This window comes from Chanos chanos, chromosome 1 (assembly GCF_902362185.1).
Source record: "Chanos chanos chromosome 1, fChaCha1.1, whole genome shotgun sequence".
Lineage (NCBI taxonomy): Eukaryota > Metazoa > Chordata > Actinopteri > Gonorynchiformes > Chanidae > Chanos > Chanos chanos.
Genome location: NC_044495.1, coordinates 5,560,154 through 5,586,540, shown reverse-complemented (window position 1 = coordinate 5,586,540; position 26,387 = coordinate 5,560,154). Strand labels below are relative to the sequence as shown.

General features: G+C 43.0%; 1 protein-coding gene across 1 annotated transcript in view; it reads left to right on the top strand.

Annotated features, from left to right (window-relative positions):
• Positions 1–25,809, top strand: part of nhsl1a (NHS-like 1a) — a 26,195-nt gene extending 386 nt beyond the window's left edge. Inside the window, exons 2-9 of the mRNA XM_030786614.1 lie at positions 12,121–12,273; positions 16,294–16,418; positions 17,185–17,259; positions 17,731–17,923; positions 18,312–18,443; positions 18,956–22,471; positions 23,432–23,543; positions 25,194–25,809. Coding sequence (XP_030642474.1) covers positions 12,121–12,273; positions 16,294–16,418; positions 17,185–17,259; positions 17,731–17,923; positions 18,312–18,443; positions 18,956–22,471; positions 23,432–23,543; positions 25,194–25,809 — 4,922 coding nt within the window. The remainder of the gene's footprint in view (positions 1–12,120; positions 12,274–16,293; positions 16,419–17,184; positions 17,260–17,730; positions 17,924–18,311; positions 18,444–18,955; positions 22,472–23,431; positions 23,544–25,193) is intronic.
• The last annotated feature ends 578 nt before the right edge of the window (positions 25,810–26,387 follow it).

The following is a 26,387-nucleotide window of genomic DNA, read 5'->3' as shown; positions in this document are numbered from 1 at the left end:
TGTGCTTGCTGTTGGAGTTGCGGTTAGCGTTCAAGAAAATGAATAAGCGTTGAGATAGTAGAGATAGATTCTTGGGGGCTATGAATTACGCATGACGAGCGTAGATGGAGGTAGCCTATGTTGTTTGAAGACGGCGATTGCCGAGACCTTTAATGCTCTCCTAAGGCATCGTATTGACTTTTGAAGTCTATTCACCGTGTGGGGCAGGCCAGAACTCGCACACACACGCACGTATCAACGCGTCAACACATCGGTATATTTACAGTCATTAGTCCTAAAGACTTGTTGAGGAGCTTCTGTTGGCTAAATCAGCGAACGAGGCAGAACAGAGTGTTCTCTGTTTACACAGCCTTGGAAACTTTCCCATCATAATTATGGGGCTTTTTTTTTTTCATCCCTTTCTCTTTTTCCCTCCGTCTTTACCTTTGCTTCGTGCCTTTAACGTCTGTGTGAAGACGATTAACTCTCCCTTTTCAGAGGTTTGACCTCTGCTTTTCCTCTGTAGGAACATCACGATTCGAAGTGAACTCGCATGAAACGAGTGTTGCTGGCGGTGCACAGGTTTTCTTGTTGTTTTTAATTGGTTTGATTAAATAATGTATTATTTAGCAGTTTATACTGTATATGTTTCGCAGATATACAATAACCTCTGTTCCTTTAAATTAGTAATTCTAAAGTTGAGTACAAAAAGACAGCACGCTTTAACTGTAGTCCTACACTATCACACCTGATTCAACATATCTACTGATTACTGAGCACTTGACCTCTTCAGCTAGGCATGCTGGTACTTGGCAGTAGTAAGAATGCACGGTCTGGTTTGTTGGTGACTGGAGTTGAGAGACACTGCCCTAGATAATTAGTTTGTGATCATATGAAATTAAATTTTATAGTGCGTTGCTTCCATTTCTATGCATTTTTTTCAGGTGTGCTTCAGTTTATACTGTCGATATTCGTGTTCAGAGCACTTACAAAAAAAACAAAAAAAAACCCCATCAAAGATCAGTTTCCGTGGCGCATGTGCACAGATGGGTTGGTTTGACCCTGTGAGGATCTTCTAGAGCCAGAGCACAGAGGTCAGCACAGGGTCAACCACATTCCTCAGAGACTCTTTCATAACAAATTCACTATTTGTGTTTTTTTTTTTTTTTTTTTACTCTACATTAATTCTGCTAACTGACAGTGAAGTTCAGCAGTGTAACAGCCTGGTGAAGAACTGAGGAGGGTTTTCTTTGGCTCTCTTTGCCTGTATTGAGTGAAAACTGCAGGTGTTTGTGTGATGTATTCTGAAGCTCTAAGTTCGTGGCAAAGACGCTGAGGACGCGACCAGGGGCTGTCACTGCGTTAAAATCCTATCAGAGTCCAGCAGAGCAAACTGCTCCAACCTGTCATCAGATGTGTGGGCAGATGTCTCTTGAGCAGCATATGTGACCTGAGACTTACTTTGCTTCGTCACTGCGGTCTAGCAGTCCACTGTGGGTCTGCCGTCTTTGTGTTAATCTGATCTTCAGGATAGAACATTGACATAAAAAAATAATAGTTACAACAGATAGTCAGAGCATATCTGTCTGTCTGTCTATCTATCTATCTATCTATCTATCTATCTATCTATCTATCTATCTATCTATCTATCTGTCTGTCTGTCTGTCTGTCTGTCTGTCTGTCTTTCAGATTAATTCAAGTTCTACTGTCTTTGCATGGATATTAATATTACGAATCAGCCGATAATTTTGTAAAAAAAAAAGTTTGAAGAAAAGGCACAGAAGTACGGCAAACCTTTCAGTTGTTTCCTTAAACCACAGTGTCCACAGTCTGCACACTCTGTGTGTGGTAAACAGTACTAAGACAGCCTAATTAGTTTAATTACTTTCAAATAGGCTTTGTACACCAAACAGCTGTTCAGTGTATCAGGTTCATGCACATACGCACACGCACATACACACACATGCACACACACACACACACACACACACAGAAGTCATGTTTCCTGCACTTTTCAGTCTATCTACAACTATTTTGACCAGTAAAATGAAGCCTGATGCTATATCTCTGTCCTCAAATGGCTATTCGTATCCCATGAGATAAGAAAATGCCCCTATTTACATACTCAGTTGTTTTTATTTACCTACTAGTAAGATTAGCCAACCAATATATGTTGTCGGTTTTCCGCTGTCCTTTTAAAGAATTGAAAGTGGGTCATTATTACAATGCTATTAAGTACTGCACCTCTCTTAGAAGTGATTACGTCTCTAGGTGGCGCCAGTCTTAATGGCTTTGGTAACTGACATGCAGATGGCAAACAGCTTTCACTCTGAATCTCAGTGATTTTATGAGAGATCTGTGGTTTTCTCTCTTTATAGGGCTTTGATTGACAGACCGTGAGGACTTAATAGCCCTATTACTGCAGTCAGAGTTTCCAGACTCTGCAAGGTTTGAAAAGAACATGAGTGATTAGATCCACTCTGTTCATATCATTTAGAGGTTGATCACAGGTCACAGGTGGGATCCAAACATAATTAAATGATTAAGTTCTTTATTTTTTGTCTGGCCTGTGCTTACCGGAACACACAGGCAGGGCAGACCGATAATGTCAAGGACCTGTTTTATACACTGTCTGATTGACCCTGACGTTTTGGTTTGCTGGCCTGGCATTATTGTGTTTTAACATACTGGACCAATGAACTGACCAAGTCATCAGTTGTTGTCAAGTTGATATTAAACATTCACAATGGTTAGCTAATTTCATCTGTATCTTTTAACTAATAAAATCCAGTCCTAATATACATTCTTAGGTGCTTATAGTGTCACACATGGTAACCAACAGTTGTGTTGTTTTTTTTTTGTTTTTTTTCTCTGAAGATTGGAAACAATAGATGAGTGACTGCATCCCACCATTAACTAGACTGGGAAATACTATCATACAAATACACTTTGACACTGGGGTTTTTTTTGGAAATCTTCTCAATTAAGTCTAAACTAAACTCAGTTTTCCTCTGCAGTTTACAGAATGCTACCTCTGATGGTGACTGTTTCCCTTACTTTGGCTAAAAGGGGGTAGAAAGAGTCAGACTCGGAAGGGAGAGCCCTTCCTTCTTTGCTGACACAAGACCGTTAGAGGTTGGAATAGTTAGCCTTTTGTAGGGAGCGAAGAGACGAAAAGATTTAAGAGGAGGGCTGAGATGTGTCTTAGGACGTGTCTTGTGTAAACAGACTCAGTTGAAACCAGAGTTTATCAGGGATATTTTAGTTGGAGTTAAGTCAGAGTGTCTGTTCTATGGACAGTCTAGCATGAAAACAGTGAAATGTTGTTTTATTTGGGAGGATTCAAGGACAATGTCCGATACTCTCATATCTCAGTTTCAACATACATCTGATAATCCCCTGATTTGACTTTGGTAATTAGAGAAGGAGAGTCCATCCAAATGTAATAACATGGGAGAATGCCTTGAGGTAAGGTAACTTAGATTTATTTTAAATTTTTTAAACTTAGCATAGTTTCCAGCTCAGGAGCTTGCAGAAAGTGTTTATGAAGATGCTACCTCGTTGTCTGAATAAAAGTTTGAGAGTCAGCATTTGACAGATTGTGTTCTAGAAGTCAGTTCTGGAGTTGGAGTTTACTTTATTCCATGCGCTTAGTCACAAAGCAACTCAGCGACAGCAGACTCTGCTCTGTGAAGTTCTTATTGGACATTTATCTCTTCAGCTGGTCTCCTTTTATTGGATACTGCCGTTGCTAAGCAAAATCGAGGACATGTAACAAGTTCAAAATGACATTGAAGACAGAGAGTCCTCTTCAATTCCCTGTTTTCTGAGGAGAACAATGGAAGGAGAAAAAAGCTACAGTTTAGCCTGATAGCAGGATTCCTCACTAACTCCAGACTCCAGACTTCTGGGCAAAGCACTCAAAGAAAATTCAAGGTCACAGATGGGTCACTCAAAGCCATATTATTCAAATTACATATCATTGCTTTATACAGCAAAACATATGAGGTAAAATACATCATATCATCTTAATGCCGAATTTAAAAAAAAAAAAAAAAAAAGGTCAATGTAATATGAAACCTGGTGAAAAATTGATGTAGTGTAAAGCATCTGTTATTGTTGAACTGGAGGTCCACGTAATAGCAGAATGCGCAATTGAGTAGTGACCCTCTACAATTTAGCTCAATAAAAAGTTGGCTGTTCCGGTCCCACTTGGCTTTGCACCTAAATCTATCATACAGCCACGGACGAGCTTCATTCCAGACCTTATTCGTCTAAAGCTCAACCTGTTCTTCACTCAGAATGAGAAAGGAAAAAAAAAAAAAAGCAATAATAGATCTTAGCTTTAATTCCTCTGTGGTTACAGTATATTCTCTCTCTCCCTCTCTCTCTCGTAATGCACCGCAGGGGTCGTTTTTCTCATTTCGCTGGCACTGACCCAGTTATCTGACACAGATACTCACACACTTTGGAGCTTGCGGTTGTGGGACAGACGTTTGACAGATCAATAACCCACATATGGTCCCGTCAGACCGAGTGGAGACTGCCCAGTTTTTTTTTTTCATTATTCATAATGGGTGGTCTCTGGTCCCATCTCTCTCTCTCTCTCTCTCTCTCTCTCTCTCTCTGATTTCTCAACTCTCACAGTATCTTACTCCGAGACTAAAGGAGTTGGCTCATGTTCAGATACAAATTAACAGCAAGTATGTAACTTAATGTGAATGCAAAACAGTTTATGATTTATCTTTAAAGCTTGTCGAGATGTGGGCGACCTGTCAATGTGGAGAAACAGAGAGATTCATTTTCAGAAAGCATGTGGTTACATTATTTACAGGCTTCAGAAACCACACATATTTTCTTGAACTCATGAATATTCATGTAAAAAAAACAACAAAAAAAAACAACAATCTTCAGGAATAGCCAGTGTTCAGCAAATATACTTTAAAAAAAAAAAAGTGATTTTTAATTTCACACAAATTACTGCCCAGCCATGTGTGACTGTGCTGAAAAGGCAAAGCGTAAGCATTTGCGTATATATTGAATCTTGCTGTTACATGTTATGTTTGCTTGTTTTTGGCTGTGTGAAGCCTGCGTATGGTGGTTTGATGTTGCAGTTTTTCTGTGCATTGCTGACAGTAGTGATTTTGTGGGCGCACCGACCTCGTCCCCCAGGCGTTGCGGGTGAACGGTGGGCTACGCAGGCTGACGGTGGGCTTTGGGCTGTAGGTGGGACTGCAGTGTTCTGCAGAGGGCTGAGGTTAACCTGACCTTCCTACAGCCCACCCCTCACAGCATCACAGCATTATTGAGTTAGATTCTCTCTCTCTCTCTCTCTCTCTCTCTCTCTCTCCCTTAGCTCTGTTTCTCTATTTCTTCCCCTTTGCCCCGTCTGTCCCTCTCTGTCAGTCTCTCTCTCTCCCTTTCTCTGTCTCTCTCTCCTTCTCTGCCTCTTTCCCTCTCTCCCTTTGCTCTGTCTTTCCCTCTGTCTGCCTCTCCCTCTCCCCTTATCAGAACAGCATTATCACAGTCGTTGATAGTGACTTCCCACTGTGAGTGTTTGTGAATCTTTGACCTTGGGTGCCCAATGAATGTTTCATTTTCATCTCTCTCTCTCCCTCCCTCTCTACCTCTCTCTCTTCCTTTCCCTGTCTTCCTATTGTCCTTTGCTCAGTCTCTCTCTCTCTCTCTCTCTCTTTTCCCCCACCATTTTCTCCCATCCACATCTGTCACTATACAAATTAAACATAAGGACATGCTTGTATAGACTGCCTATATGTCTTGTAGTCTTTGCTTCCTATAGACATTCTTAGTACAGCAAAGACTTTGGTATTTGAAACAGTTATTTATTGCACGCAGTTTCTTGATTCCTACTGCAAAGAACCATGTACTCTACAGTGCTTGTTACGGCAATGCTTAAATACACTGCTGTCTTCATACAGCGAAGAGAAAGAAACATCCACATTCAGATGCTGAGCTGTGTAAAAATTTAAATTTGTCTTTTTTGGTAACAGGTCTTAGCTGTAACATTCCTTGCTGTTTAGCCTGAGTAACAAAGCCAGCATGTAGTCGGGTCATTTGGTCGCCAGAGAGGCTTGGTTTTTGTTGTGTATAATTGGTGTGACCAGAGATGCAGCCCCAAACCTTGGCTAACAGGGATGTGTGTATCACCTCTTTGTGCCTTTTACGATCCTTGGTGTTGTCATGTAAGAGCCTGAGAGTCTAAAGCATTTTTTTTTATGTTCAGCTCAGGCTGTTTGTTTGTTCATGTCTTACAAGTGACCTTTCGTTAAGCTGAAATCAAATTCTCATACACGCAGTTAAAATTGTAGGATGAGGAATATATGTCATTCAAACAATGTTCTGATCGGAAAATGTAATTTTCAGTACCTTGTAGAGATTGTTTTTTTTTTTTTTTTTTTTTTTTAGTATTTTTGTGGTGGTTATAACTCAGTAACCACACACACACACACACACACACACACATCAATGTACAGACAAACATATGTATACACACACACTTACTTCCTCAAAAGAGCTGCCCTATTGAAGTGTGTTTCCCACTAGCCCTTTGGTGTACGTAGTGGCCTGTATACAATAGAACAGAGTGGGCCTGTATCAAAGCATCGGGATATGGAGAGATAAGAGAGGAGAGGAGGCTTGACTCAGGGTGATGGATAGCAGAGAAAGAGAAAGGCTCCATTGTGAAAGGCAGGTGTGGAGGACGAATGATAAGAGCTGACACCCAGGTGTAGGCCGAGCTTTTTTTAGGGGGGGGGGGGGGGGGGTAACCTTGTTGATCTTTTTTTTTTTTTTTTTTTGTCCTGGGCTGATGAATGTCTTCACCCCTTTTTTTTTTTTTAAAGACGTATGGAATGAGTTCTCTCTGGGTTGGTTAATCTGCTGTGCACTTATGAAGATGACATAGGAGTTTTCCGCTCTTATGAAGCTGTCTCAGTTACATTAGTTTGAGTCTGGCCTCTCTGAGCCATTGCAGTGAAGTAAGTAAATTAACTCATTATCATCATCATCATCATCATCATCATCATCATCATCAACGCAGCAAAACATTAAGCCCAAAACTGTCTTTAGTGGCAATGTTGTTCTCCTAGAAATGTTAACCCAAGTCACTCAAGATGTTAGTGTTACCCCAAATATACCCCAAAGTCATCTGTTGTTTTTAACCTCTTCTTCATATCCAATACGCAAAGGAGATCGAGACTCTTCATCTTTCTTGTGAAAGTTTTTTTTTCCTTTGAATGTGCAGCACAGTCTTATGCCTCTAATGTCTACGGCACAACAGGTGCAAAATCTTTAATGCAAACCTCACTGGGGCTCCTTTTCAAGAACCCAATCTTATTAGCATTTCTTCCTGTTCTAGCCTGCTTTAGGTTCTATTAGATCCAGTCAGATCTCTTCAAATACAGAAAATCCCAGTAAGCCTCTCGCATGTAACTCATCTCTCAGCCCCTGTCTTTGTGAAGTAGAGAGATGTTCCTGTGAGTTTTAGCCAAACTGTAAATTACAAGTTTCGTTTTTTCGTGGTACGCCTCTTTAATGTCAACTTGGCCCCCTTCCGCCTAATCTGTCTGAGGTTTTATGGTCTGGTCTGTCTGCTTTCTGCTCCAGGGGGTCTGGTCCCCTCTCTCTCTCTCTCTCTCTCTCTCTCTCTCTCTCTCTCTCTCTCTGTGCTGTGTTGTCTTAGGTAGGGGTATTTAGCGATAGCTTTAGTGTGCATTGGAGTCCAGTAGACTTTACAGACCCACACAATGGACTTGATCATGCAGAAAGTCAGCCAGTTTGGAAAGGGGAAGCCTAAGAACCATAAAGAAAAGCTTCCTTTTCCCCGCGCTCCCAGTCAACATGTTGTTTTCTATTTTTCAGTTGTGGAACTCATTTGACATGAATTGGAAGCCAAATGCTAATTGCGGTTGCTTCTTTATCACTGGATTTAGATTAAGGTGAAACAGAGATATGGTATGGTAGTGTAATTGAATTGAGTTTGGTCAAAACGCTTTCGTAAATATTCACCAGTTTGTTTTTTTCCCCCTGAAAGACAGCATGTGCAGTCCAGGTTTGAGTTTTCTGCTAAAGTCTTGAGTCTCTGTTGTCTGTTTTTGGTTAGCACACTGCTAAATGTTGTGGAAAAACTTGAGCGTTAGCATATGAGCTTTGAACAACGAATCGCCCTTGTTAGATAAGTGACAGTAAGGATGGATGACAACAATAACTAGGTTCTCAGACTTTTTTTTTACTGAGCATTCCGAGATAACACCGTACATCATTGTGTTGGCTCTTCTCCTCTCTTTCTTTTTTAACCACCAACAACCCCCTGCTAAGTAGACCTTACTAAAGGGGGCACCTTCTCAAGGGGAAACTAGCAATTAACAGTTCTGCACAATACGAGAACAAAACATCTAGCTCTACGTCTGATACACAACAGCCCCCAAACTCACACAGAGAAAGCCATACGATATCTTCATTGCTACCTTCGATAGCTTTAATATTCAGTTACATTTCTGAGGGGAATGTATAATCGAATCGGTCACTTTACAGAAGTTGCAGAGACTTCAGACAGCATAAAAGAACAGATAAAGGATGAGTTGATTGCAGTAATTGGTAGAGGTGACCTTGAGTCTTGTTCAGGCTCCATCCTCTCTACAGTGTGGAAGAAATGGTTGGAAATATGCCAAGCGATGCATTTTGCTGATGGCAGAAATCAGTGTCTATAACATCTGAGTAGGATGGACAGCGTTTGGTTCATTCTGGAGTAAATATGAGCCTTAGTTACTTCATTGTAAGGGCCCCAGTAACTGAGATAAATTGAATGTGTAACTGCTAGGTTAGTTTTCACAGTCAACGCGGTTTAATGTTGATCATTATCATACAATTTCTCTATTTATCAGCAAGATGTCTTTAAAATTTTACTGTCTGGCAGAAAATGTTGTATTTTATGACACTGTACCATACAGATTTATTGACTTTCTTTTGGATATTGGATGTAATGATTTGATGTGACACTGAAAAGAGAATACAGCCACTTTACCGGCAATTGAATGCCGTTTGAAAGACTGCATTACTCTCTGCCAGTCAGTGTAATCTCTGTATGTGTGTGTGTGTGTGTGTGTGTGTGTGTGTGTGTGCGCGCGCACGCATGTGTGCATGTGCACATGCATACTTTCGTGTACATGCGCATGTGTGTGTATGTCAATATGCAGGGAAACACACACTGCAGGTTTTGCCGCCCTGCGCTTAGTAAAGATGCTGAGAGTTCACTTTACACAGCTAGTGTGAAAAAAAAAAAAAAGAAAAGAAAGAGAGAAAGATGACTTTAGTGTCCAATTACATTTGACCCGGGGTACTCGTCTCCACGGTGATGAGAGCTGCAATGAGACCAATAGAGAAAGGGAGGAGAGCCCTAATCCCCCCCCCATGCAACCTCTGCGATCTTTTACAGAACCCCCCACCGGGTCTCTCTTTCTCTTTCTATCTGTCAGAGAATAAAGACAGAGGGTGAGAAGGGGGGGGGGCTGTCTTTGGGGAGGGGGCTCGCGCCTGAGTACGGCTTCACAATAGCGTAAATGTGGAAAATCTGTACTGGACTGGAAGGTTTCCAAGGACGGTGAGCCGTGGTAGAATGTCGACTGGTAAAGACAGGAAAAGTGCTATGAGTGCGTAGCCTAAAAAAAAAAAAAAAAAACCCCAAGGTGAAGCATCACAGTAGCTCTTGTGTTAGGGAATAAAGGAGCAGCACTCACAGGATTAGTGGATGGAAGGAAGCAGCCGGAAAAGTGCAAGACAGGAGGAACTTGAAACAGCAGTTGCAGCCCCTGAGTGGGTGTGAGAGAGAGTGTGTGTGTGTGTGTGTGTGTGTGTGTGTGTGTGTGTGTGTGTGTGCGCGTGTAGCAGAGACTGCAGTACTCTCTTGCCAGTCACTGTAAACTCTGTATGTGTGTGTGTGTGTGTGTTAACGCATGTGCACATGTGTGTGCGTACGTGTGTGTGTAATGTGGGCAGTGCTTTGCTTCACTCCCCTCCCAGCCTCTCTCTCTCACTCCTGCTTCCATACTCTCTAACTCCACACCGATGCAGGATTAACTAGCGCGGTCCCACGCGGGCATCTGTCAGGGCATCAGCGCTACCTTTTGGATTGGGCACAATGGTGTTTATTGGCACGACACTCAAATCTGTCATTAAGTACTTCAAGAAAAAGGGTAAGCCTCTTTGGTTTATCTTTGCATCACTCTTTTATGTCTTCTGCCGTTCCCATCAAGGTCAGGGGGCATCTGAAGTATTGTAGTTTTAGGCTCTTTAACTACAAGTAGTGGTAGTTTCCTATGAAGGGTTTAAGAGAAGAGCAGGTTGTCTGTTTGAGTGTGGAGAAGAGATTTTTAAATATCCTTTTGCATGTTATTGATGACCTTGGGGCTTTTGAAGTTACCAAGCGTTATGTTTGTTATAAATTACAGCAGGTTATTTCAGTGAATGATGACATGATTATGTCTTTTTGTCCTGGAGGTGTTCCAGTTCAAGAGCCTTGACCCTCAAGTTATCTGTGCAATTTTGATTCACCTCTTGTCAGCAGAAATCATGTTTTTTGTTTTTTTTTTCCTTTTCTACATGATCCTTTAATTAATGCACCAGTGGCCTGAGCACTTCCTATATTATTAGGATTTGTGATGCTTTGCTGTTTTGAGGAAAGATTTCCATAATTCAGTAGTTTTAAATAAGAATAGATTTGATCTGTTTGACAGACTTGCCTCACTAATTGGCTTTGTTCTCTCAGTTGTGTTATGGTTGCATCATGTGAATATGACGCATATGGGATCATATTCCCATTTATGTGTATATGTATAAATATATATATACACACACACACACACACCGTATATGTACAGGAAATAGGAACAAACTATCCAGAAGGGGAAATTTGGAGGTGTAGGAACTCCATGGTTTTCATGTAACAGGGTTCACAGAGATGTTAACAGAGACCTGAACTTTAGGTGGGAGGCTGGTTTAAGATCGGAGGGTTTCTGACCATCGCCTTCTGTGACACTCTGATTCTGGGAGTAGCCAGTGAATCAGTTGTGTTCATCGATGTTCAGGCACACTGAAGACCATTTGAGTTTATAAATTTATTGAATTACCAATACATATGTCAGAGACCATAGATGCATAAACTCACTCTTTAAACTCATTATTTTACAGACAAAAAAAACTTCCTCGCTGAACTTATTGTTGTCCTATTAATAAAAATGAAGAAAAGTAAAGCGTTGAAAAGCTTTATTCTGTTTTTTTAGTCCCATGCCTTGCATGCCTGTTGGAGCCCAGGAAACCGCAAGCAAAAAAAAATGATCAATGGATTTGGTGTCTGGTCCTCAAACTGTCCTGGATAGTGTCGCCCAAAGGCACTTGCTGTAATAGATGGTGTAATCTAGGTTGCCAAGGCACCAGGTGGAGACATGGAACCCTGCTGGAGCTGAAGAGTCGGGGGCAACGATGCAGAAGCTGCTTTTTTGTTCCTCTCACAGACGTACTTTTGCCTTTTTTTCCTTTCTTACTCTCTTTTTTTCCTTTTTTCACCCAAGTCAGGAGCTGGCACAAAGCCGTAGCTGCCAGTATTCCCTCACGTGCCGACGCCTCCACAGAAAGCTTTTGTTCTGCCACAAATGTATCTCGACACAAATCAGGGTTTTTCAGATACTATATGTTCCTATTTTTTTTTTGTTGCATCCTGAACATCCGTTTGTCAGTGGTTGAGTATGTCTACAGTTACTGTCTGTAGTAGTTTGCAGTGGAATATAAACTGTAGAGCGTGCCGTCCAGCCTGTCCAACTATCATGAAAATGTTCATTTGACCTTGAGTGCTGATATGAATGAGTGTATGTTTCAGAACACCATCTAACTGGTACTGGCTGTCACTGTCCAAGGCTTTGCGAAAGAGCATCTGGTGAAAGGACGAGAGATGTAAATATGTGTAAACGTAATTCTTATCAGTGCAGCTTTATCACAGTCGTATGTAGTTACTTCTGACTGTGCATGTCTGTAAACCTCTGACCTTGCATGCCCACTGACCATTTCATTTCCTTCTCTCTCTCTCTTTCTCTCTCTCTCTCTCTCTCTCTCTCTCTCTGTCGTCCACAGCTGTTTCCAGCCTGGATGAGGAGAGCAAATGGACAGTTCACTACACAGCCCCGTGGCACCAGCAGGAGAATGTCTTTCTGCCAGGGAGCAGGCCACCATGTGTGGAGGACCTGCACCGACAGGCCAAAGTCAACCTCAAAACCGTCCTCAGAGGTAAGACAGCATAGGAGAGGGGACAGGGGACAGGGGTGAGGGCGAGGGGGAGTGTAAAGATGAGAACGCTTTAAAATCTTTTGTCAATTTCACTCTTTAAATATTTTGTCAATCAGAATGAGTCTAACAGTATATTATGCTAGATGTTGAAAAATGGAATTTGTATATAGGTCATTTGTTTGTCTAAGCTCTATAATGGTTCGTATTATGGACTTTTTATGTTATGTAATTGCATTCACTACATCAGTTGCACATTTTCAATTACATTCTATGTCCTCGTAACTCCTGTTCCTAATGTGCCTCAAGAGAATCAAATGATTCATGCAACCACATGAAGAGAATGTAGCACTGCTTAATTAGGCAGTAATGCTTGTTCCGCCCCCTCCCCCGTCTGGCACTTTTATAGGGTTTTGAGTTTGACTGACAGTTAACAGTCCAATTAGACCTGTCTTTGTACACATGTACTATCACTCAAGCTGACATGTGGGGATCAGGTGGCGTATTGTATTTTGTCCTTTGAGCTCCTGCAATCTGATCCTTTTTTTTTTTTTTTTTTTTACCTTTCCCTCTTTCACTCTCCTCGTGTCCTGACCCCGCCTATGACAGGAACACATCATCCTTTCCCCTACCTACCTGCGCCGACTGGTGCTCATGAATATTCACGATGTTCATATGTTGTCGTGTGAATATTAATGTGCTCCGTAGAAACAGAACTTTTGACAACCTGTCAGAGCAACAGCAGGTAGCCTTGCTTCAGGTTTGTGTCTTTTCTGTTCTCATTCAGTGAGCGGAGGTAGAGTCCTCATTGCATTTATTCCGTATCTCCCTCCATCTTTTTCACCGTTCTCGCACTGCTCTGTCGTTCATTTAATAGCTGTCCTCAGGGCAAAAAGTTATCTTCTCAATAAAGCATACACTGGGTTGAATGAGCCGTATCCATAACTGTATAAAAAGAATGACTCTAAGCCGATTAGCGCTCCTGTACGTGCAGATTGCTGACTCTGCTCTGTTTGCTTTGGATTTCTCGTTGAATTTGTTGATTAAGAAATATCTGACCGCCAGTTCTCATCACTAACGGATAACGTTGAATGACATCGGACAGCACTGGACGTGAGTGTGTTGTGTGAGTGCCCCGTGTGTCGATGGCGTATGTCTTAACTATGTGGGTCTATACTATGTGTCCGCTGTAGATTAGCCAAGGGGCAGAAGGTGACAGGACTTATTAAAACCCCTCTGCTATAGGATTAAGAGCGTGATCCCTCGCACATGCTCAGTGGCTACCTCTGAGCACACTGAGCTACTGACACACTGACCCTCTGCACTGCAGCTCTCTGGCACCTTACCACCCATTACTGACCATGCACATTCAGCTGCCTGTCAGGAGAAAGAGAAATGTTGTTTTTCAAGGTTGTGTGAGAGTGTGTGCATGTAAGTGAGCATTTGTGCATTCATGTGTGTGTGTGTGTGTGTGTGTGTGTGAGAGAGAAAGAGAGAGGGGGAGAAAGTTGTTAGGGGGGCTGGGTGGCAGATCTGTGTCTAGTACAGTCTATCATCTCTTGTACAACATAAATCATTAGGTTGTATTTTATGCGGACTCAGAGATGCTTATCCAGCCTGGGGAGGTGTCTGATATTGTAGCGCAGTAAAGACTAATTTGCATGGGTGTGAAGTATCCCAAATCATTTGACAGTGTTTGTTTTTTTTTTTTGTTTTTTTTTTATAGACTGCAACTAATCAGAATGCGTGTCATGGGCTGAAACGGAGTACAGTGACTGGCAAATCAATAGTGTGGTTTTGTGTATGAGGAAGAAATCGGTGCCGCGCCCGTTGTCAATGCATGCAGATGAACTCACTGCCCATCACCCCACCCTACCCAATTCAGCCGGGGGGGGGGGGGGGGGGGGTGACCCAACTTAATCAACATGATGGTGGAAAATCTACCCGATGTGATCTAGGCATGGGTCAATCAACCACGTGCTTACCCGTGTCAAGAGGTCAAAAAGAGAACTCGTTCTCATTTGAAATGTCATGCGTAGATGGAAACATTCAGCCTTAAATGCTGCAGTGCTAACCTTTCTTTAAATGTTTTTGGAAAAACTGAATTGAATCTTGAGGCACACGTACAGTATGATTTCAGTTTGCTAGTCTATGTCCGAGACGTGTGGAAAAAGGTCAAATCATCTGTCGGTGGATGGCTGGGTTTCTGTATTAGCCGTAATGTGATATAAGCTGTACGATACTATTCTGTCCCCAGTATTGTTGTCTCTCCTCTTTTTACCTGTGGGGACTGCCTGTGACATATATAGCTTTTGCGTTATAAAAGTAGACCGTTCTGTTTTTGTCTCCCTCAACTGTCATCTCAATGTTTGCTCAAGTTGCTCTATCGATAAAAGGATCTTGGATTACGTCTGTTCTATTGTGGAGTTAGTTGCACAGATAGGCTCGTAGTATGTGACAAAGAGGTCGTGACTAGATTACACTGAAATCGTCCCTTTTATTTGGCTGAAGTGAGAAAATTCTTATTTAAAAAAAAAAATGAACGTGAATGTGGACGTTATTCTGCGTGTCCGTTCTATTGAGTAAGCGTTTACTGCAGGCTCGGGGTTATACAGTATACTGTACATTGCCAAGTCGCTCTGGGTGGGGTTAGTTTGGACATGCAGAAGGCAGCGCGTTCGCAAAGTGACATCACTCATGTTTCACACGCACTCTGTCGCTATGGAGACAATGAGCTAATTACATCCCCCTCTTATTCTCCCTTAATGAGCTTGTGTGTGTGTGTGTGTGTGTGTGTGTCTGTGTGTGTGTGTGTGTGAATGTTTGTGAGAGAGAGAGACCGGGAGAGAGAGGTAGAGAGAGAGAGAGAGGGAGAGAGAGAAAAGGAGTTCCTCCCTGTAGGCTCTCATGAGAGAGGGTGTAAGTCCCACTCATGTGCTGATATAAATCCATCGTTCAGTGCACCAGCGACCAGGAGGAGACCTCCTAGACCCCAGCCCATCCATAACCCAAAACTCAAATCTGACACATTCAGGTTAACTGCCACACTCTGACAAATGACACCGTCTCTGATCCGCACACTGTCCCTTTCAGAGGGACAGCTCTCAAAGCTTCCGACGAGATTATGTCCTGAGTAGGAACACGCCTAGCTTTGCCTTATTTATTTATTTATTTATTTATTTATTTATTTATAACAGATGTTTGATATTCCATGTGGTGGACTGCTCTGCTCTTCTTTCCATGTACAAAATCGTTGATCGGCATCTTAAATCCAGCGGTAATCTTCACATAGATCTCACTCAGATGCTAGTTTTGTGAGGCATGACTCAGAATGTAACATTTGGAAAAATTATTTTTTTTGCTCTTTTGATTTTCTTTCGTTGGTGTAGCAGCTCTCTCACAGAGGTTATCGAAGTGAAACCTGTCATCTTCCTGCCTTCCTTCCTCTGCTGCGTTCGTTAGAATATATGAGGGGTGAAATTAGAGATGTTCAATGCATAATTAAAATATAATTCAAGTCTGTCTATCTATCTATCTATCTATCTATCCATCTATCTATCTATCTATCTATCTATCTATCTATCTGTCTGTCTACTTTGTTTCTTTCACAAACGTTGACTCCTGGTAACCTTTGGGCTTTCTTGCTGGAAGCTTAACTATAATTGAATGTATGGAGGCCCAGGAAGATCCATACATTACCGTATTCCATCAATACTGTCCTTTCGTTGCCATAGACGTTCACATCAGATTGTCATGAGTTTCTCCACACATTCCTCATTATTGTTTGTCAAACTCTGGATTAATGATAGAATTTTCCCAAACTAAATAAAGTTTTTGTCCCAGAGAACTGATGGAAGCAGACCCTTACAATGCGCTCGTATGGTGTTTCATGGCCTTGGTAACCCTTGTAATGTACACCCCCTTGTAATGTACATCCGTGTACACCCCCCCCCCCCCCCCAAGCTCAGAGCTACACTCACATAACTGATATATTTGTTTGACTCTGGGTTTGTTTTCCCACAGAATGTGACAAGCTGAGAAAAGATGGGTTTCGTAGCTCACAATACTACTCCCAAGGTCCTGCTTTCTCCACAAACAACGTGTCAAGCAGCAGCCTGCTGGACAACGAGGAAACAGAGAAAAAGAAGGTAAAACCCCACTGCTCCGTTTCTCATCATTCACGACTCAGAAAACACTCAATACTACCATAGCCCATATACATCAACACATTGTCACATAGTTTATCTATTGTTTATTATTATATAGTATTATGTATCGTTCCAGTACCATAAAGTCAGTGCCCCCATATGTTGTACTGTGATATCGAAGTTATTTATTTATTTTCCCCCCAAAGCCTGAGTTTGCAGAATCTCTCATATTATCATGCATATCCTAATTCTGTGAGCACTGCTGTGTGGAAGAGAGGCAAATTCTGGTCAAAACACCACAAGACCAAATTAGGTCACATGGCGTTTGATGTAAGTCCAAGCTAATTTATAATCTGTTGCTTATCATTGCCAGTATAACAACACTGATTGGACGGTTTGTTAAATAGCCTCTCCTTACAGTTCAGAGAGGTCACACTAATCCAGTTTACATCATTTATTACTGTGTGGGAAAGAGGGAAGGTTTAAAAATCTTAAATGATTCTTTGTTATCATCTTGTACTTCTGTACTGAGGCTTGCCATGGTTATTCTCATGATTTTTGCTGTACGAGACTGTCCCCTAGTGGTGATAAAGTGCATTGTTACATTTGGTTAACCATTTTATTGGAGGTTGGTGAATGTTATGAACAGTCAGCTGAACATGATCAATGCATTCGAGAAATAAATGATTACAGTTCTTTCTTTCATTTATGATTTCTCGCCTCTCTTGTCTATTCTTTTCTTTCCTTTTTTTTTTTTTTGATCTAGCAGTCTAGCATTCTGGACTGTCTCTCTCGCTGTTGTGTTTCTCTTAGCTGTCATTTGAAACCATGGAGGAGAAAGGTACAGTTACCCCCAGTGGAGTTAGGCTGTGTTAGAACTGTGACTCATAGAGATTTAGGGTTACTGCACCTCCTTTTAAAGCCCTTGTAGCCGCCCAATACATAGTGCTCCCTAAGTTGTATGGTGATTGTGCTTCTCATCTCTGCTCTACATGTTGTAGTAGCTTTCTTAGTAACCTTCATGAAAGGTGAAATTGACAGGGTTTCAGTCAAATTCCATATTTGGACGTTTTTTTGTTTTGTTTTTGTTTTTGTTTTTCCTTCCTACGCCTCACTGCGTCAGGCTATATAAACATGTGAAAATTAAGACACTTGACTCACAGTATGTGGTTTTATGACCTTGTATTCTGTCGCCTTTTTCCTCATTTAAAAGTACAGAATGAAAACGACATTTCCGGATGTAGGGGTGCATCCTCCTGATGTCTGTTGTCTTGGTGTCCCTGGCTAACTCAGAGCGTATTGTCTCCCTCAGTCCTCAGACTCATTTTCTGAAGACGAGAGACTGGTTTACTCTCTGCGGCCGCAGACACCCCTCCTGGACAGTGGCTCTGACATCAACACACAGACTAATTGGAGTAAAAGCCTGCCTCTGCCCACACCGGAGGAGAAGATGAGGCAGCAGGCCCAGACTGTCGCCACTGACATCATCCCCATCAACATCACAGGTAGCATCAGGATGCCTCTCGCGGTGGTTGTGGAGCAGAGAAAATGACTATTACAGATGCTTTATAAGGCTGCGTGTTAAGAGAGGTTTTTTTTTTTTTTTTAAAAAAAAGTAATATGAGTGTTTTGCGCTACTCTTTGTGCCGTACCTGCATCAGCTGTGGTTATTAGGATGTGTTAGATCATAAAACATCATAAAAACTGCCGTGTTAGTGTTATTTTTACCCATATTTAGTCATTGGTGTTGTATATTTTGTCATTCATTGGAATCATAATGTTAGAAGGCAGAAATCACTCTTCTGAAGTTAAGATCTTCTTTTAAAGTATGTATAAGAGAGACAAGTGTGGTAACCTTTGCTGTACTTGCTTGCTCTTGCAACCACATATCAGGGGAGAACTTTGACCGGCAGGCAAGTTTCCGTCGCTCCATGGCCAACACTGACACTGTGATCAGGAGATCAAAGAGAGTCAAACGGAGAAAAACTATCACAGGCATGCCCGACAACATCCAAAGGGAACTAGGTATGACCCCAGAGCACCGCATCCTAATCCATCCATCCTGACCCAACTGAGACAGAAGCTGGACCTGTGTAGTACCTGTAATGATTAATACTAGGATTTTGAGTAAGGCAGCTTGTCCTCAAACTTGTGCTAAGGACTTGAAACTCCTATTCTTGATGTGCTTTTGCATCTTCATCTGACTCGAACATGAACGTTTACTCTCTGCCCAACCCTTAAATTGAATTAGCTTAGTTCCTTCTTTCAGAATTTTCTTCTATTCCATCCATAAGATATGAAAATCAGAGAACAGAGCTGAACCAAAGACTCAGTAGAGAAATCATTTTTACAGGCTTACCATAGCAATTTATTGTTTCCTTTTTATAGCATCAGAGAAGTGTGAAAACTGATCAGATACTGATCAGTTAACTGTCAAATGCGTGAACATCCAGGTTGCAGACATAGACAAGACAGAATTTATCAGATTTCCTCTCACGTCTCAGTCTCTTGTTGTGTGCTTCTGTGCTTCTCTGCAGCTGGTCAGAATGAGTCCAGGAGTCAGTCCGTGTGTATGACAAACCAGTTCTCCACACTGGGTCGCACTGGCAGCGTCAACTCTGCACTGAGGCGCTCGGACACCCGTGACTCCAGCTGCCAGACTGAAGAGGTGAAGATAGTGCCACCCTCAGTGCGCAGGATCCGGGCACAGAAGGGTCAAGGTATCGCTGCCCAAATGGCCAGCCTTTCCCTCTCCTCCTCAGGAAGTGGGTCTGCCATTAGCGAATTCAATGATATCGCCTACTCTCCTCAGCACAATGGTAGTGACCAAGGATTCCATAGCCTGCCTCGCCAAGGAACGTGTATATCCCTTCCACAGTCTGAGCCCAGGTACACCAGCACACCATATAGAATGGATTGTGGCTCCACAACCTCCCTGCCTAATCAGATCAACATGCCCCAATCTAGCACAGCATCCTTGAGCTCGAACAGTCCGAAGTCTCTGGGTTTCCAAGGTTTCCAGAGTGACCACCATATAGCAGCACCGGACTATATGGTTTCTGACAGTGTTCACAGTCCATCCGTCAGCCTTGGTGCTTTCCCCATCTCCACTGAGTTCGGGTCCAGTGACACAACACACACCTATGATCCGGAGGGTTCCTGCATGTATTCCGTGTCGTCTTTTCCAACAGACAGATCTCAAAGCAATGTGGATGTTCCTCTGTCTGCCAGCTCATCCTATTGTGAGTCCGCGGCGTCACTCAACACAGGTGCTCACACAGAGACTGACTCCCAGTGCAGCACCCTGGATGGGAGAAACTGCGGCAGTCCCAGCTCGCATCGAAGGGAGTCCGATTTCTCAGAGAGCAGCACCCATAGCTGTAGCACACTGACCACTGACCAGTGGACCTATGAAGTCGCACCCAAGAACCGACCCACTTCAAGCTGCTCCTCCCCCATCTATCATATGTGCAACAGTCATGAGCATTCACCCAACAAGACAGACACCAGCTCACTTTACTCGGTGGATACCGATGGCTACTACACCTCCATGCATCTGGACGCTGGGCTGAAGGCGTACAGTCATGGTTGCATCAACAAGGCGGGGAATGTGAGAAACAAGTTATATGAATGTCGGGAACACCACAGTCAGGACGACCGAACAATTCTTCAAAGCAACCAGACCTTGTCCCGAAGTATCTCTTTGCGAAAAGCCAAGAAGCCTCCGAAACCCCCAGCACGGACAGACTCCCTGAGGCGTAAACCAAACAAGAAACACCACAATAGTGAATCGGTTCTGAATGAGAGGCTGATCTCCAGCCTCCAACAGTCGTTACAGATGAACACAAAGAGCCAGAGCACTTCAATCGCAGGCCAGAGCCCCTGTAATGGATTTGAGGACCCCTGGATCCTGCGTCCGAGGAGCCAAAGCAATGTCAGTGTCGCAAGCAGTGGAATGTCAGCCCCAGCTGCAGTATGTCCAGTCACTCCGTCCCATAGTGATACCAGCAGTCAGAGATCAGACAACACAGAGTCTTGGAACTCCTACATGGACTACCCTGGACAATTCTCGGAGCATGGCCCTTCCTCCCCTATCACAAGGTCCGCAAGCGCTAGCGAAAGTCCTGCGAACCTGACCAAGGGAACCCACCAGAATGGCTTCCTGCCAGGTCAGGGGAACACTGCTGAAGTTAAAGCCAAGATGGTCTCAATGCCTGACAAAATCCATCGTTTGACTTCTCCATCCAGTGGTTACTCCAGCCAATCCAATACCCCAACTACAGGCACTCCTGTGACAGCCATCAGTAGAGCTAAGTCTCCAAGAGGAGGGAAGCTTAAACCCAAAGTACCTGAGAGGAAGTCCTCACTGCTGTCTTCTGTGTCTGGCTCTTCATCCTCTACCACTTCCCTTTCTTCAAACACCTCAGACTCCACCAGGAGCCCTTTGCCACTTCCACCTCCACTTCCTCTACTATCTGGAATTCTCAAAGCTCCGCAGAGCTCCATTTTTAATACTGAAACACCCAAGGTAGACTGTTCCTCTCCACTACACTCCCCTCCTCATACTGGATCTATTACCTGGGAGGAAGAGCAGGACACATCTGTGGTGTCACCCAAAACCCCTGAGGAAAGTCCTTCAGTTTTTAACTTCCCTCCTCCACCGTCAGAGGAGGTCTTGGACTCAGCGTTGACATGTGAAATCCTTGCTTCTCTGAGTCCCCCACCCCCTCCTCCCCCTCCACCTCTTCCTCCATTACTTCCACCACAAATGACAACACCCCCTCCTCCACCCTTGCCTGGGACCGGTCTTCAGGCAGAAATAATCTTAAAAGAGAAGAGCATAAGAAGTCATGTCAAATCAGTGGAATCATTGGACCAACAGCATGAGTCAAAGCCCAGAGTCCACCACAAAGAACCTGAGATACCTCGAAGACCAATGATCACTGCCCAAGCTCTTCAAATGGTGCAACTGCGACCGGTGAAGCTGAAAAAAATAGAACCTACACATACCCAAGAAACTTTGTATGAATCTACTGACCTGAGGCAAAACCAGAAGTCAGAAGTATCTGCACATTTGGAGAAACCTGCAGGATCGGAGACTGTTCCTGAGTTGCCATTCACACCATGTTCTACTTCATCAGATATGGGCACACCAGACTCTTTCATACCTGAGATTTTGCAAAATTGTTCAGAAGAAGTTATCTCTTCTCCTCCTGAAGCTGCCAGTGGTGGTTTACCTGAAAATGTAACCCCGGAACCTCTGCAGCGCTTTGAAACAGTAAATGAAGCCCACTCTGTGTTTTCCAGTGAGAAAAACCCCGTTAAACTTTCTCCATTAATGCTACAAAGCTCTCCTCTCAAACAGAAGCCTCCCATATCACCAAAAAAGCCCAGTCTGACTCTACTTATGCCCCCCATACATAAGCCTGTTAAGCCTGATATTAAGCATCTTCAGACAGTCAATGACAATGATGTGTTCATTACAAGTGTGGTGAATAGTACGTCCTCAGTGGACGAAGCTCACGAGCCGGAGATTCCGTTAATACCAGAGGAGGAAGACGAGGAGCTTGATATCCCACTACAACCAGTGGGAGAAACTGTTGACCAAGAGGTCCCCCTGCCGTTTGATAGGGAGGACAGTGCCGAGAAGGTCCCGTCAAAATCAGAGGAGGAGTACGACAGGGGTGAGAATCCGTCGCACCCCGAGGGGAAGGAAGACACAGGCGAGTCTCCATCTCAGCCAGAAGAAGAACATGACCCTCATGAGATCCCCTCAGAACCCAAAAGAGATTGTTGTGATCGACGGGACGTGAGTCTGCTGTGGGCGGAAGAAGAGGACGAGAGCGACTCCGGAGACTGCTCGCCTTTGGGCAAAAGCACATTCTCCCTGAGCAGCGACTTCTCCTCAGACAGTCTGCACGAGGTCCAGCTCCCTGACCTTGTCTTACATGAGCGCGACCTTTGCCTGAGCGATGACAAAGGTACTTCGGATGGAGACGATGAAGGAGGCAGCAGCAGCTCCGGATCCATAAGCTTTAAAGAAGAGGACAATGGTAAGATTCATCATCAGCCTCATACTCTGCACATGATTACTGATGATACTTATAATATATTTCTGTCAAATCCATGCCAGCTAATTGTAATGATTAACATGCAGATTTTGTGGAATATTGAGTAATTTTGCACCTATACTGTGTAATTATGGGTGTTATGTACAATAGTCATGAAGACTGTGAAATCATGACTCACTAGAATAAACCAATTTTGACCTCTCAATTTAAAGCTAAAAATGCAAAGTTGTGTATGGCATATCACTTTGACCTCATGTCGCTGATGTTTGTTTCTTTTCTCAATGGAAAATTGAGAACTCATGAATATCACGGCCAAGGTCAGACCATTGATCTGAGATGAGCTAAACAAGCTGACCAGATCAGATAGACTTGCTTTTATTCCTAGCCAGCTAATAAATGTCTACATTTTTGTAATCTGTGAACCTTAGTGATAGAATAAAGTTGCCTGTGCCAGCTGCACAGGGCTGTTGGTAAGTCTGCCTGGAAAGATGGGCTGTAAGTAATAAGTGAATAAGTGGATTTCAGTCTTTATTTGGCTTATATGCGCTGCACCCCCCCCCCCCCCACCACCACCACCATCACAACACAGAGTGAACATCCTACTTCACCTCCTCCGCAGATTATGTTAGTTGTCACGTACACTCCTGCACTAGGGATGATTCTCCAACAATTCATGCTTCCAGCCTTTGGTCTGAATTCCATTATTATTATAAAGAGCGTTTTAATTCACTGATTATCTGGTTCTTCGGGAAGAATAAGTGGAATACCAGTTGTTGGTGATTAGAGTTGGGTATTGCAGCTCAGCTAGACAAACTCAAACTGTGACTAGGGCTGTTTCAGGAATGAGAAGAACTGAAGTGTTGAAGTCATGACAGTATGTTTATGATTCAGACTTGATTCAGTGGTAACCTGGGTGTTTGTTTGTGTGCGTACATGTGTTAGGTACGATGTTTGAGACCCACACAGACAGTTCTGCTGGTGGCGACACTCCAGAGGAGATGGGGACATCCACACGACCCCGCACGACAGAAGATCTCTTCGCTGCCATTCATAGGTATGGACTTGATCTGTTTTTAATATCGTGTCAGTCTAGCTTCTCCAGTGTTAAGTCTTTCTGTTACATACAACAACAAAAACTCATGCAGGCGAAGAAAAGGTTTTGGGTTGGCTCCTCCACGTATACAAACATAAGTGGATATTTGATCTTTTTATTGTTTGAGCCAGGACACATGTTATGTGTTTAGTTAAGAACTGTACAGCTAAGAACTGTTTATGATACATTTACTCCACCTTAGTGCTGAGTAGTTAGAAAACTACTACTGACGGTATTTTCTACTTTGTGATGTACTTTGTTCTACTTTGTATTTTCTACTGTGCATTTTATTTATCTCATTTTTATGGTAGTACTGATTAGCATTTTGTGGTTTCAAATGTTCTTAACGGATTCGATGTTTAACTAAAACAATCTCAATGCCAAATGTTATCATCTTTTAGTTTTTGAACAGTCTGAGTAATACCTTCTTCCTCTGAGCTCCCCGCCGCTCTGTACAGGCTAATGTTTCCTGCGGTTTCACTAGTGTCACTGTGTCCAGTGTCGTGCTCATATGTTTGTGCCTACCCATTTGTTATTCATTTGTGTCGATTCGTTTGTGTTGACCTGTTTATCTGCACATATGCCTCTCTGGAGCAGTCTGAGAAGGCAGAACATGAACATCCAGTTTCAGGTGTGGCATGCGCTGGCAAGTAACCATGTAATTGGCAGATGGTGTGTTCCAGTAGTGTGACTAGAATTGGATTTTTTTTTTTTTTTTTTTTTTTACTGTAATCCTGTAGTGCCCTGGACAGATTAAATAAACTGTGTTTTTTTCCCCCCGTCTCAAACCCCTCTAAGTTTGTCTCATTTTGCTGTTGGTATTATTATGACTTCACACGTACACAGATATTTTCAGTAACTACAGAAGTGCAAATGCAACTGAATGAGCACCGCACTGAATACAGTATGTCTATGAGAGGTGGACTGTACGTCCCTAATGTCCACACAGCAGCGGTAGTGTTTTACTCAGAGCTGATGTTCCCACTGCACTGTTATTCTTGGCTTTTGGGTCAGCAGGAGCGTGCATGAATCAAACTGTAATGTTTTGCTAGCAGAGGCATTAATGTTGTTCCTGCTAGCTAGCCTGTGAAGGACTCTTCTCTAGGGAAAAAAATAGCGGCTGTTGATGTGGAATATGTCTCCCACACAAGGTCCTCAAGGCAAAATGAGCTGAAGTCATTAAAAAAAAAATTTAAAAAAAAGACACAAATGACATCCTTAGCTTCAGAGTTTTGAAAAGACAATACTTGATAAAACAGATTACTTGTCTGAGATTTATTAAAATTGTTGGAGTTCCAGTAAAATATTTTTAAGAGTTTTATTCCCTTTTTCATGAACCAATTTACCCTCTTAATCGGTTCAAATGGATCGTTACATAAACTACATTAACTATGTGGGTTTATTGATCCAGAAACTAGAGAGGTATTATATCTGTCAGTGTGCACTCATGATTTGCTACATTTGTCAACTGATGAACTTAAACAAATCTTTTCATCCGAGGCACTAAATGTACATATATATATATATATATATATATTTTTTTTTTTTTTTTGTCTCAAGAACAGAAACTTGGAGGTTTGTCTGTTGACCATTTCTCTCTCTTTCCTGCAGGTCAAAAAGGAAAGTTCTGGGCCGTGGAGACTCTGAAGAGGACCGGTGCAGAACCCTCCAGCCCTCCCCACCTGTCACACCCACTGGAGGCTCCCCTGCTTTTTCCTCTCTGCCCCGTCTGACAGGTTCCATCCAGCGCAACATACGTCGCTCCTCCACCAGCAACGACAGTTTCAAAGCCCTGCTCCTGAAAAAGGGCAGCCGCTCCGAGTCCGGTTTCCGTATGTCGGCTGCAGAGTTGCTGAAGAATACCGACCCCCGCCTCCAGAGGGCGATCTCTGATCCATCTCAGCTGGACGAAACCTGTCCTTCCCCCGGGCGCAGCAGGAAAATGACTGAGGAGTGGGCGCGGACCGAGGGAGCTCTGCCTCGCCCCTCCCACGGCCTCTCCACCTCAAAATACGGGCGCTCACGCACACCGCCATCTGCTGCCAGCAGCCGGTATAACAACCGAAGCCGACTGCCCAGTGGACCTATGACTGCCATCAGTGAACGGGAAGGAGAGCTGCCTGAAACCGCTGACGGCTGTCTGGACTCAGAGAGGAGGGCGCTGGTCAGTCCGTTCAGCTTGTCTCTGAACTGCAGCGGGACAATGTGTGCTCAGGCCAGCACATAAAGGAAACTGTCTGTCTGTCTATAGAGTGGAACTTCTGAGCATGTCTAAAAACAAAAAAAAAAAAAAGACAATATGACTGAACATTAGCTCAGACTTAAAGCTTGTGTTGATGGCTTGTAGGTAGTGTACGAGTAAAGAGAGACATTTACGGAGAATCTTGTCCCTAATATTTTTGGTTTCTTCTTAACCATAGGGAATTTTTTTCATATTCCAGGGAGTGGTAGATGCAATATAAGAAGAATCTTGTCTTTTTTTTTTGTCTCTTGGTTTCTCTTCTAAGTTGTAGGAGGACTGAAGGTTACATTTGCCTGTGAGTGAGTGTGAAAGAGGGTTTATAGAATGGCTTGATTGATCTGATGTGTGTTTCTGCTTCGAAGACAATGAAAACGGATTGGCCCCAGCAAGCACTTAACGAACTAGAGCACAGGACCAATTGTATGTAACTATTTTAAATAGGGTCCACCAAGAATTACCAGCAAGATCGACATTTCATTGTCAAACATGAGAAGCTATTCTGAGTTATGGACGTACGTGAATTGTCAGAGTGAAGTTGTTCAGGAGGGCGTGAAGGAATGTTG